The following is a 13,457-nucleotide window of genomic DNA, read 5'->3' on the forward strand; positions in this document are numbered from 1 at the left end:
GCCTTCAGATGCTCTCCGACCCCTGGGCCTCCTCCTACCCCCCACCCTACAGCCACCCTCACCACCACCACCACCTCACCTACATGCACCCACGCATACCACCACCACCTCACCCACAGACACCCATCCTGACCACCACCTCACCTACCTGCTCTCCTGTGTCATAGGAGTTGGTGCTTTACTGTTTATAGTTTGTGGGCTCTACTGTTACGTATTTGTGCTCAACTGTATCATTAGAGTTGGTGCTCTGTTTGATTATAGTTGGTGCTCTACTGTTTCATTACAGTTGGTGCTCTGTTTCATTATAATTGGTGCTCTACTGCATCATTACAGTTGGTGCTCTGTTTCATTAGAGTTGGTGCTCTACTGCATCATTAGAGTTGGTGCTCTACTGTTTCATTAGAGTTGGTGCTCTACTGTTTCATTAGAGTTGGTGCTCTACTGTTTCATTCGAGTTGGTGCTCTACTGTTTCATTAGAGTTGGTGCTCTACTGTTTCATTAGAGTTGGTGCTCTACTGTTTCATTAGAGTTGGTGCTCTACTGCATCATTATAGTTTGTGCTCTACTGCATCATTAGATTTGGTGCTCTACTGTTTCATTAGAGTTGGTGCTCTACTGTTTCATTAGAGTTGGTGCTCTACTGTTTCATTAGAGTTGGTGCTCTACTGTTTCATTAGAGTTGGTGCTCTACTGTTTCATTTGAGTTGGTGCTCTACTGTTTCATTTGAGTTGGTGCTCTACTGTTTCATTAGAGTTGGTGCTCTACTGCATCATTATAGTTTGTGCTCTACTGCATCATTAGAGTTGGTGCTCTGTTTCATTAGAGTTGGTGCTCTACTGTTTCATTAGAGTTGGTGCTCTACTGTTTCATTAGAGTTGGTGCTCTACTGTTTCATTAGAGTTGGTGCTCTACTGTTTCATTAGAGTTGGTGCTCTACTGTTTCATTAGAGTTGGTGCTCTACTGTTTCATTAGAGTTGGTGCTCTACTGCATCATTAGAGTTGGTGCTCTAATGTCTCATTAGAGTTGGTGCTCTACTGTTTCATTAGAGTTGGTGCTCTACTGTTTCATTAGAGTTGGTGCTCTACTGTTTCATTAGAGTTGGTGCTCTACTGTTTCATTAGAGTTGGTGCTCTACTGTTTCATTAGAGTTGGTGCTCTACTGTTTCATTAGAGTTGGTGCTCTAATGTCTCATTAGAGTTGGTGCTCTAATGTCTCATTAGAGTTGGTGCTCTACTGTTTCATTAGAGTTGGTGCTCTAATGTCTCATTAGAGTCAGTGCTCTACTGTTTCTCTAGAGTTGGTGCTCTACTGTTTCATTAGAGTTGGTGCTCTACTGCATCATTAGAGTTGGTGCTCTAATGTCTCATTAGAGTCAGTGCTCTACTGTTTCTCTAGAGTTGGTGCTCTACTGCATCATTAGAGTTGGTGCTCTAATGTCTCATTAGAGTCAGTGCTCTACTGTTTCTCTAGAGTTGGTGCTCTACTGCATCATTAGAGTTGGTGCTCTAATGTCTCATTAGAGTTGGTGACCTTCTTGTGTTTCCCAGTGTTCCCGTGATGACAATGGAAATGGGAAGTCTTTTTTTCACCAAATACATGGTCAACTTGTGAAACACACGCACACACACACACACAAATTATTTCCTGGAAAGCCGCCCGCTAGGAAAAGGAGACAGGATATCCTGAGGATAACAGCTCTCGGTCCCTATTGGCCAATCCTAGAGAGCGCTCCACTGGCGTTGGCACGGAGGCCGTGGGATTGGTGGACGTTGGTGGATGTGTGTGTGTGATGTTGTTTTGAAGTGTACTGTTTTTATCATGCAAGCACCTGTCACACGTGGCAAAAGGACACCCTGGACATGAAGTGAGGCCTTGGGTAGGGCACACCTGTCTGTGTACCTGCGATTAAACCGACACCTGGCCTTCAAACACTTGACTTAGAGACCCTGATACAAGTTCACCCACTGGTGTCTCATGCTCTGGTCAGAGATATCCTCATCCTGATTGTTTATTTGTTATTATGCAAATCCTATTATTTAATTATTAAAATCGAACTTATTTGAGATTTTGATCATTCATACTCCAGTAACTTTTATGATTGTATCTAAACATTCATTTAATGTCATTCATACTTCCTGGAATAACCTGCAAATACTTCTAAATACAAACTGCACCCATAGTTCTCACACAACATTATTAGAAATAATGATCCATAATTGTTCTGTTTACTGCAGATAAGTACAGGATGCAATGGTGGTATTTTCACAAAAATTATATAGTTGAACTGCAGCAATACTTTAATTGAATACATAAACAGGATGGCAGACGTCATGCTTTTACCTTTCATGCGTTTCCGTGGTAACAGTCTGTATATTCAGGGCAACATACGGTCCTAGTCTATCCGTGACACACTCAGAACACGCACACAGGATGGTGCCCAGGTGCGTGCACACACATGCACACGCACACACATTGATGGACATGCACGCGCACACATACACCACAGTGACACAGTGACACAACTCTACTGAATACCTCCACATTCTCTCTCTCTCTCTCTCTCTCTCTCTCTCTCTCTCTCTCTCTCTCTCTCTTTTGCTCTCTCGGACTGGATGATGTCACACATGGGTGTTGCGGGAAGTAGGGAACGGGGCGTATAGAGAGTGAGGGGGGGTAACGAGAGGGAGAGGAGGAGTTCGAAAGAGAGAGAGGTAAAGAGCGAGAGAGGTAGAGTGAGAGAGGGAGGACCTATAACTGGGCTGTCTTGTCCGACTGTGTGAAGCAGAGCAGAGTGGACTAAACCGGTACTAGTCCAGCAATAGAGCAGAACAGGACCAGCACTAGAACAGTACTAGAGCAGCAGAGACGACTTGAGCTGTGGGAAGATTTTCATCCCTCAGTTGAGGACAACATTGGACAACGTAATTTACATTTACAGCCGTTACTCCTGACTTACTTTTGTTTCTTCCTCCTGGTCCATATCTGTCTGTGGAGAGTTGAAGAGTCATAATGTGTTCCCACTCTGGGTCGAGGAGATTCCTCTCAGTGCTGCTGCTGCTGTCTGGGGCTGCGGTGGTGCTGGTGAGTCCAGCATGTCTCTCTGTTTCAGTCTCAGACTTTACTCTTCTTCATATATGTTCCGCTAACCCTAATCTTAGCAAAAAAATAAAAGCCAACCCCCGTAGTTTATCTTGGCGAGCTTTATCCAGTGTGTGGTTATTAGTTGTGTTTTAATGTATTTATTTATTTTGACTTGCGGTGATATGGTTACTTATTGTTGTATTTAGGTTCTATAATCTTCAAAAACGGAATTCAACATGTTTTCGATACCGAGTTCACCCTCTACGTATTTTCGCTCTCATATGAATTCACACCAACAATTTCTAGAATAGCGAGTGTGACTAGCTGACTGCGCATAACTTCCCCGGTTCTAAGATGACCTTTGACCCCGTGCATCAGCAGGCAGAGAGGAGCTGCCCGGCCGTGTGCTCCTGCCCGCCGACACCCCCCGCCTGCCCCCCATTGGTCAGCTGGGTTGCGGACGCATGCGGCTGCTGCAAGGTGTGCGCCGCGCAGTTCAACCAGGAGTGCGACGACGACTGGCCCTGCGACCACATCAAGGGCCTGCACTGCCACCTGGGGGCCCCAGGGGCCCGCGCCCTCAGGGGCCTCTGTAGAGGTGAGGAGCGGCCGGGGTCAGGGGTCAAGGGTCAGGCTTGAGGACCCGTTTGCCAGAGTCTTACTGCTTTGTTATTGTTTGTGTTGAGCGCTGAAAACACCCCGACAAAGTTGATATGTGGAAGGCATCGGAGGTGTAAATGAAACTGTGCTTTGGTGGGAGGCAGAGTAGTCTGTTTGGCTAGATTGACATCGCCAGACCGATCAGGAAACGTCTATTGGTCTGGAACCTTTCTGTTTATCTTTCATTTCAAAGGGGCGTTATCAACGAGTGATCACTAAAACCAACATACCACCGAAACGTGTGACTCAGCGCAGCGCACTGCTTTGATGAATTCAACTTTTACCAAATACTTTCGGAAGTACGCCGACACGCTTCCTCATCCACAAAGGCTCTCGGAGCAGCTGTTTGATCTTCTCGGGAAAATAGTTTGTGATAGTGTAATCGACAGACCATTCAACATCAGTGACAGACATTTGGTCATCTATTTATCGTATCACACCCGCCCCATATTACGTAAAGGGTAGACATTGGGCCATCCCAGGTCCAGGTAGGCTGGAAATCTGACTGAACGTGGGGAGGACTAGACCATCTAGTACAGCAACTAAAATATTCGTCTGGTTCCATAGCTAGTTTTACACTCATAGATTGAAAAAGATTCTGGGATCGATCCCCAAATGTCCGCAGACCAACGATTTTAAAAGAAACGCAGACACTGGGTTCCATAGGACCCGCTTTGAGGGGCGTTGTCAACTGGAATAGCAGACTCATATTTTAAAGACAACTTCTCCCCCATCCAAAAACCTTACATATTTTAGTGTAAAAAGCAAAATGTTTGGATTCACCGGCCCTTAATGTGTAAATATGTGTGTCTAGCGGACCCCCAGGGACTCCCCTGTGAGTACAACGGGCGTATCTACCAGCACGGCGAGGACTTTCGGCCCAGCTGCACCAACCAGTGCAGCTGCATGAGTGGCATGGTGTGGTGCGTGCCCTTCTGCCCCCAACTCGGCGCCGTCCCCAACTGCGCCCGCCCCCGCCTCGCCACGTCCCCTGAGGGCTGCTGCCAGGAGTGGGTGTGTGACGATGACAACAGCATCCCCGACGAGCAGGCGGGACCAGCGGCACACAGCGACCCCCCAATACTCCCTCACTTTCCCCCCAATCACATCAGCACCTGGTTCCTCCCTCCTCCGCCTCGGAACCACCATCAAGCCGGTGCACAGCTCAGCTTTAAAGGTACAGTACACCTTTAAAGTTACAGTACACCTAGTTCCCTTTTAAAGGTACAGTACACCTGTAAAGTTACAGTACAGCTAGTTCACTTTTAAAGGTACAGTACACCTGTAAAGTTACAGTACACCTAGTTCACTTTTAAAGGTACAGTACGCCTTTAAAGTTACAGTACACCTAGTTCACTTTTAAAGGTACAGTACACCTGTAAAGTTACAGTACAGCTAGTTCACTTTTAAAGGTACAGTACACCTGTAAAGTTACAGTACACCTAGTTCACTTTTAAGTTACAATACACCTTTAAAGTAAAAGTATACCTAGTTCACTTTTAAAGGCACAGTACACCTTTTTTACACATCTAGGAGTGAACTTTTGAGCATGAATTCATTAAAGTAAGAAGTTGTGACAAATGAGACTGGACTTAAACTTGCATTCCATTCGTTATTTTTTTGTCAATATCACTTTAATTGCGATCCTCAGAGGTGCTGACTACCCCAAGGGAAGAAGTGCTGCCGGGGGCAGCAGTGGACCCCACCTGCTTCCCTGTGACCACCAACTGGACTGAGTGCTCCTCCACCTGTGGGATGGGCGTTTCTAGCCGGGAGACCAATGACAACCTTGTTTGCCGCCTTGTCCGCGAGACCAGGCTGTGTGAGATCAGAAGCTGCGACGCTCAACCTCCCCCTGCCGGCAAGGTAACACTCTTAGTTATGTCACAGGGCTATGGGGTCATGGCATGATGTGACAGCGGTGATGTCAAGGTAGTGAGGTCTTGGCATGATGTCACTGCGGTGATGTCAAGGGAGTGAGGTCTTGTGCTGCCTATGAAACGGTCAAAGTTTCCGGGAGGTTCGGACGTTCGGACCTTAAGCTTGGAGGAAAGTGCTTTGAACACTCTCTTCGTTTTTACGCTCTGTGTTTCGTGCAGTAGTAAAGCTACCCGTGTCCTCCGAGATCACGTCACAACAATGGCTGCCGATTTCATTGATAGACTAAAGTGAACTTGCAGCAAGCACTAAGAGGCGAGCTTAACACCCATTCTAACATTTGCATTACGATCAATTATAGCTTACAGTTATAAACATCAACTTATAAATTCTCGCTCATGTTCAACCATCGCAAGCAGTTCTAATAACTGAATCATCTGATTCAGCAAAGAGGCACAAAGGTCCCTGTGGGCATCCATACTTGTTGTTGTATGAAGTCTCGTCTCTAGAACGATCTGTTATCTGGTATTATGTCATAGCCTATGAAGTTCTAAGGGGCGTTTCCTGAACACTCTTATTTCGGAAGAAGCGAAGGTTTATGTACAGACACGTAAGAGCTTCCGAACCAGCGAGCTGTTTTGAAGGCGGCGTGGAATGGTGTCACAGCGGTGATGTCAATGGAGTGATATCATGGGGTGATGTCACGCGTCTTGTTCTGTTGCTCTTTAAACAGCCCCCCCCCTCTGGCCTCTTATTCTTTTTTTGTATCTTCTCTTTCTCGTTTGATTTGCACGGTGCATAGTTCTATATGTGAATTCCCCTTTAGGGATGTATTTAGGTAGTTATCTTTTTTTAAGTCTGCAGTGCACTTTGATAAGCAATAACCAACTTGGCAGGATAGTCGACTGCTTTGGTTAAACCTTTAATTATAGTTGTAACACTTTATTACAGACCTTTCACATGCCACCTTATTTGCAAACTGTAAAAAAAATGGATAAATACACAAGCAGTGGTGGGAAAAGGAGAGCCAACGCCCCCTCGACACCCTCATTACTGCAATAAGGCCATTGCCCGGGGGAGGAAGAAGTCTGAGTCAGCAAGGAAAAGTTAGCAATGCTGCTTAGAGTGTATATTTAGCAAACACAATGGAAATGGAAACATAGGAAATGCTTGATTATCTGTCATTTCTTCATGATTGTGAATTTGTTTGATTTCAAAAACAAAATCCCGCGTGCAACCTGCAGTGCCCTCGCGTGCCACCAGTGGAACCCATACCAAAGTTGAAAAACAGGGGTCTAGTGGTTAGGTTGTTGGACCCACCTGCCTGAATGCTTCTTGGGTCGAACACCAATGTCCACAGTATACAGTATACGGTCGGCATCCCTGAGCTCAAACGCCCCTAACCCCATCCTCGTACTTAATGACATCTCAATCCACTGTACACTACACTCTAAGTCACTTTGAACAGGAGTGTCCGCTAAACTGCCACAACATCCAACAAATGACCTGTTTGTGAATATCGTGCTACATCCTAACTACGAGCTGGAGTCAACCAGGCCTTGCCTGGGCCTTGCCTGGTAGACTCCGCCGTCGGCGTGTGGATGTGTGCATGAAAGGTGAATGTCAGGCAATATTGTAAAGTGTTTTGGATAAAAGTGCTACATAAATGCATTCCATTTCACATTTACTAATTTCGTGCTTGTGTTGTCCAGCGGGGGAGGAAGTGCCAGCGGACGGTGCGACCTCCGGACGCCGTCAGCCTGACCTTCGCCGGCTGCAGCACGGAGCAGCGCTACCGACCGCGCTACTGCGGCGCGTGCTCCGCCGGCCGCTGCTGCACGCCCTCCCTGTCGCACACCGTCCGCATGCGCTTCCGCTGCCCCGACGGGGAGACCCTCTCTCGGGACGTCATGTGGATCCAGCGCTGCCGCTGCCAGAGGAAGAGCTGCTCCGCCGGACCCGAGCCCTGGGGGCACCCGGTCAGCCTCCACAACGACATCCACACCTTCCAGGTGTAAAGGCCGGCCCCGACCGCCCGGCCGGATGGTTGGATGGATGGATGACCCCGCCCTTCCTATCTAACCATGGAGCGATGTCGTGCCCCACCTCTGTCCCCAATCCCCCCCCCCCCCCCCCTTACCAGGGAGTCTGAGACCCTCCCTCAGCAGCTAAAGACAACTCACTGTACATTTCCAAATTGACAATTCATTGTTTCTCTGATGACCCAGGCTGCTGCCCATCAATGCAGAAAGCATTCCAGCAACCCTCACCCCTCCCTTTCGCCCCTAACTCCTCCCTTCCCTCACCCCTCTAATCACCCCTCACTCCTCCCATCACCCCTCACTCCTCCCTCCCCTCAGCCCTCCCTTCCCCCAAAACGCTAGCACACTGGCTTGCACTTTGAGCTCCCTACTGCGTCGACATCAGTGTGCTGCAACGATGACGACACCACGTTTCGGCGACACCACCGAGTCTCGATGACGGCAGCGTGCCCGCAGGATGTCAGTGTGCTATGATGACCTCGCTGTGCTGCGATGACGCCAGCGCACCACAGTGGCATCCATGGGTTGCAACGATGACATCAGCGTGCTACAATGATGACATCAAGAATCTGAAATGGTTACACGCTGATCCGGCAGAAAAGCTTCCACTGAAGTTTATTTATTGATGTTTTTGTTTTTTGTTACATTTCTTTTGGTTGTTTTTTTGGTGGTTGCTTCTGTAGAGAAGAGAAGGGATGTGAATTCATAACCAACACGTGACGATTCGTCACCAAAGCATGTCTGTAAAGATCGTTCTGTTTTTTTACGTCCATAAATGTTGAGGAATACGTCGATAAGATGTATCAGAACAACTGAAGCAACCACACATTCATCGTGGTGGTGATTGTATTTGAACTGTTTATGTATCTGCATTTTGTGTCTGGGTCTGCATTTCTTGATGTGCAATGCGTGCGTGTGTGTTACTGATGAAGAGATCATAGATGACATGAGACTGTGTTATGATCGTAGTATTAGAGTACGTATTATGATAGAGGTTTGGACGTCAAGTTCTGAAGCAATCATGGACATTACCCCATTTTTCGGGGTGACCTAAGTTTGAATGGCTTTCGAAGTGTAGTTAATTTACTTCCTGCATATAACACTTTCTAAAGGGAACAATTTTGTCTTAATTTTGAATAACTAATATTTTAAATAAAATAATAATGTTTTTTCTTCTGTGAATTGTGTATGTCCGAGATGAGGCTCTTGAGCTGAGCTAGTAGCTATGTCTTGTTACTTTATGGCCTCTTGTCTCTTTTAATGAACCTCTTTCTGGAGGATTTTCAAAGACGTGACTGAAATATCTGTATTCAATTAATCTTCATTAAATGAATACGCACTTACAGACTGTTACATTTTTTATGAAACACTGTAGGCCTACTAGGGTAGGTCTTTGTTTAATGTGCCTATAATTAAACAAAAAGCACACCTTCCTAATCGAATGGCTCCTGAGAAAAGTGGTATTTATGAAAATAACTATGAAAAATGAGTTGGGTCGTCTGGTGGAGATATAAAATGATATGGTACGCTTGGTTTTGAACAGGACTGAACGGTATCTAGGTTGTAAGCGTGTGTTAAATGGTCTCAGATTAGAATATGTTTTTGCTAATATCTTCCAACCGGATTTGGCAAGAGTGAAGAGAGCCCGAGCATTACTGCGATTGGCTGGGGACTTTTGACAGTAAAGGGTTGCGACCATAATTGGAAATCAATCACTGCCCAGCCAAGGCTAGACTTTTATTCATTGTGAATGTATCAGGGGGCTAGGATGTACAGTCTCCTCATTGTGTCTGCTTAACTCTCTCTTACACAATACTCAGGCTGGCCTTTCACCACAAACATCGAGGCAGGCTCTGAAATTCCGCACCTCGTCTCCCCAGACCCAAACATACGTCACCCTCCCCCTTCGACCCCTCCTCCCTGGGCCTGTCTGGAGGTATCTGACCTTCCAGAGGTCTGGCTCCACATTTCCGCCGGGTTGTCTTGGCTTCGCCCGCCACGAGAGTGTATGTCGTGTCGAAATGTTAAGCAATGCTGAGGTCTGTGCATGTTAAGAGTAAAGAAGTCAAAGGGACGTGTCATTGAAACAACTGCCGAAAGGCTTAAAGGGGACGTATTATGAAAACAACACTTTTCCTGGGATTTGGGGTGTTGTTTTTTCTGGTGCTCCCACACGCATACAAACTTTGAAATAAGTCTGTACATGATTTTTTGAGTGAGATAAACACGGATAAGGACCGTTTCGTCCGGTCCCGGAGGTGTTTCGTCCGTCAATGGGTCCATCGCCTCTGGGTTTCGAATCCGGAGTGCTCCGGGAGAAACGGAGCAATAACACCAGAAATCAAGGCGGCAGTATAGAGTCAGAAGTCAGACCATTCGCGAAAATAAATAGAGTAGTATAATATCTGATATGTATATATATTGTATTTAACGTTTGATACTTATATTATACTATATACCTGACCTTTTTATTTTATTGTTCCCCTGCTTTGGCAATGAGTTGTAACTGGTCATTTAACAACATTTTGAGGAGATAATCTGCGGGTTGGTGAGGGGTGTCACTGTCACATGCCACCGCCGCCTAGGCCTACACTTTTTGCCCTTTTTTTGGCCGATTTCAGATGACACAAAGCAAAATCATCTCTACAGATGCCCTGTTTGCCATTGTCGATGTCGCTAATTTGTGAAACGACAGTCACTGCCCTCTAGAGGATGTATTGCGTAACATCCATAACAACGCTGAAACCGGACAGAGGTATGAAGGGTAGTCCCGGAGACACCGTTTGTTACGGACGGACGAATTTTGTCCGGGTCCGGAGGTATGAATTGGCCTAAAGGGATTGTACTCCCGGAACTGAGCTGCCGGACTACCGCCGAGCTACCCCTTCCGGACATCTGGCCGCCGTTGAAGCTGGCGGCATTCCGACAGCTCCGTCGGTGTACTCCGGGAGCTGAACTGCGGCCGAAGCTTTCCGGCTGCTCCGGCGGGTGTTCTCCGGGAGCTGAACTGCCGCCGAAACTGGCAGGTCCGGCGGGGGTAGGTCTCAGCGGCAGTCCAGCAGCTCCGGTGCGGGGAGCTCGGCGGCAAGTCCGGCAGCTCCTCTCCCGGAGTACAATCCCTTTCTCCTCCATGTCGCGGTTCATGGACTTCAGAGTGTCAAGGCCAAAGTTCCTGTCCCCCAGTTCCTCTCAACCATGGCCGAGAAATCCCAGACTACGAGTCTTCACTTGTTGTGGAAGTGCCAGAGACGTCAGACGCAGACTTTATGATTCATAATATCATTCGAGGCGCACATAGCTTTTGGCCGTGAAATTAGATATAATACTATATAAATACACATACATAATATTATCATTATTATATTATATATTATTATTATATAGATATAGAGCTCCAGGAGTCCGAAAACGGCAACAATCCCTTCTCCTCCAAGCTGTGGGTCAGTCTGACAGCTCATTGGTCAATGGGCAGCAGCTCATTTGCATTAAAGCTACAGACACCAGAAACAGTGCATTCTGGAGGGACTGAAACAGAGGGGAATAGCGGTAGGCAAGATTTTTTTCCTAAAAGCAATTTCCAGCAAAAAGCTTCAAAAACATGTTTTCTGGAACTCAAATACTATGTTTACTTGTTGGGAAAAGACCATAATATGTCTCCTTTAATGTCCCTGTATAAACAGCTGGACCCCCAGACATTTGATCAGAAGAAGTTTAGTACTAGCAATGCTCAACAGCACAAGAAAACTATTTAAAGAAAAAATACATCTTTATGCTCGTTACACTATATTCTTTACTGCTTAACAGGGTTTAATGCGAAGCATTACTGTGTTTCCATTTAAATAAGGTTTTTCTTATGCTTATGCACATTGTTACTTGTGGAAAAATCCTCTGTGGGAAATGGAGGTTATGTCTGTTTGTTCAGGTACATTAAGAGTGAACCCTAGAAGGAAGCCGTAGACAAGTTGGTTTGTGTTTGTACGTTCTCGACCCTGACAGGTTCCTGAAACCCAGATGGCATATTCGCCATCACCATGGTCATGGTGACCTCTCGACCAGTAGCTGACGTCATCACCTTAACCACCAATGGCTTGGACTCTGACCTAACTCTAGTTCTGATTGGATATGGGTTATTTTATGAATAACAACAATATGAACAGCCTTTTTAGGGTGTAACTAAGTTACAAACCAAGAAAAACAACCATGTTCTTTCCAGACAAAGGTTTTCGGTTGTGGCAAAAGCTTTCCAATGTGAGACTGGTACGAAAGGAAGGCACCGGCATAGTAATGTGTTTTTCCCTTAAAGGTGACGTTTTTCTGTTTTGAATATCTGCCTCTTCTGACATCACAAGTGGGCGTGTCCACCTAGACTTGTGCGGATAGATCATTCTGCCAGCCTACCACGTGGACTGTAGCAACCCTTGCTCATCTATCCGTCATACATATAGGTGGACACGCCCACCTATGATGTCAGAAGAGGCAGATTTCCAAAACGGCTTGTAATGGCTAATAATACTCACACCTGGTGGTATAATATGTCACCTTTGACATATACAATTAAACGGAGGACCTTTGAAGTGCACGTCCCTCGTTAGCTGAGGGCCACCTGGCCTGTAGACCGGCTCTAATTGACAGGGACTCAGGTGTCAGGTGTTGCGTTGGTACGAGAGAGCCCAACACCTTCAGTTATCCCTTCAGATCCTCTTTGTTCTCATACTTTGTTGGTGTTGTTGGTATTCTCTTTGTGTGGTGGGAACGGGAAAGACTTCCCCCTTTTTGTTATATAAGTCCTCTTTTTTGTGACACAGCAGGGCTTAAATTATATATTTCTAATTGAGGCTAATGATGGATACAAATGCCCCATCATATTCACGCACAGAACCCGTCTGGTGTTCTGCAAGTTCGCAGAGAAGATATAATAGGAAATTTGTTGAAATTTAATAATTCTAATTGTTTTAATTGTTTACAGTTCCTAACATCTATTTAGCGACTGTGCTGTATGTCTTCTACAATGCTTCAGAGGCTACCTTTGTATCGGTCTGACCTTTGTACTCGTCTAGATTCATGCTTGGGAACTGGGCCTACACGTGTTTTCTGGCCCTATCAATGGGCTGTGAGTTTCAACATGATCTCGACAGAGGAAGGGGAGATTGAATCGGAAATGGACAGGTCCACTATAAGAGAGGAAGGAGGACGAGGCTGTCAGACGAGAGCGAAACTAGTCCCAAACACCTGTCACATCACACACATGACAACAACATCTCTTGCACCTGATTACCACAGATGTGTGTTGCTTTGTGAGCGGAAGTGTTAATGAATTTATACTAATTTGATACGAATTTACACACACACATGTAGGCCAGAGGCCTGCCTACAAATCTCAACAAAGTCATGTCCCTTTATTTAAAGGCACCCAGTGCAACTTTATGTAAACATTCAATGAAAAATAAACATTCAATTTCTAGTCTTTTTTACACGTAGTAAGTTTCAATAACTCCATACCATTACATATCGACGTTCAAGGAGCAAAGATGAGACGTCGTTGTGTGGTGAGAACTGATAGAAAATCGTAAACAACAACAATCGCCGGTGGGGAGAAGCCATTTTTCCATTGACTGGAAGCCTGCTTTATTTATTGTAGGTTACAAAAAATAAAGAAAATGGCGGCATTGTTGTTGTTATCGATTTTCTATCAGTTCTCACCACACAACGACGTCTCATCTTTGCTGCTTGAATGTCGGTATGTAATGGTATGGAGTTATTGAAACTTACTACGTGTAAAAAAGACTAGAAA

General features: G+C 45.9%; 1 protein-coding gene across 2 annotated transcripts; it reads left to right on the forward strand.

Annotated features, from left to right (window-relative positions):
- The first annotated feature begins 2,697 nt into the window (after positions 1 to 2,697).
- Positions 2,698 to 9,011, forward strand: ccn1l2 (cellular communication network factor 1, like 2). Of its 2 annotated transcripts, none has more exons than XM_060054021.1 (6): positions 2,698 to 2,882; positions 3,000 to 3,086; positions 3,468 to 3,684; positions 4,561 to 4,923; positions 5,398 to 5,612; positions 7,337 to 9,011. In XM_060054021.1, the coding sequence occupies exons 2-6, from the start codon at positions 3,015 to 3,017 to the stop codon at positions 7,640 to 7,642; spliced, it is 1,173 nt and encodes a 390-aa protein (XP_059910004.1). In that variant the 5' UTR covers positions 2,698 to 2,882; positions 3,000 to 3,014; the 3' UTR covers positions 7,643 to 9,011. The 2 variants fall into 2 exon arrangements, with proteins under 2 accessions (XP_059910004.1, XP_059910003.1); XM_060054020.1 differs by having other exon boundaries at positions 2,699 to 2,882; positions 3,465 to 3,684.
- Positions 9,012 to 13,457: the final 4,446 nt, after the last annotated feature.

The sequence above is a fragment of the Gadus macrocephalus genome, chromosome 6, assembly GCF_031168955.1.
Source record: "Gadus macrocephalus chromosome 6, ASM3116895v1".
NCBI lineage: Eukaryota > Metazoa > Chordata > Actinopteri > Gadiformes > Gadidae > Gadus > Gadus macrocephalus.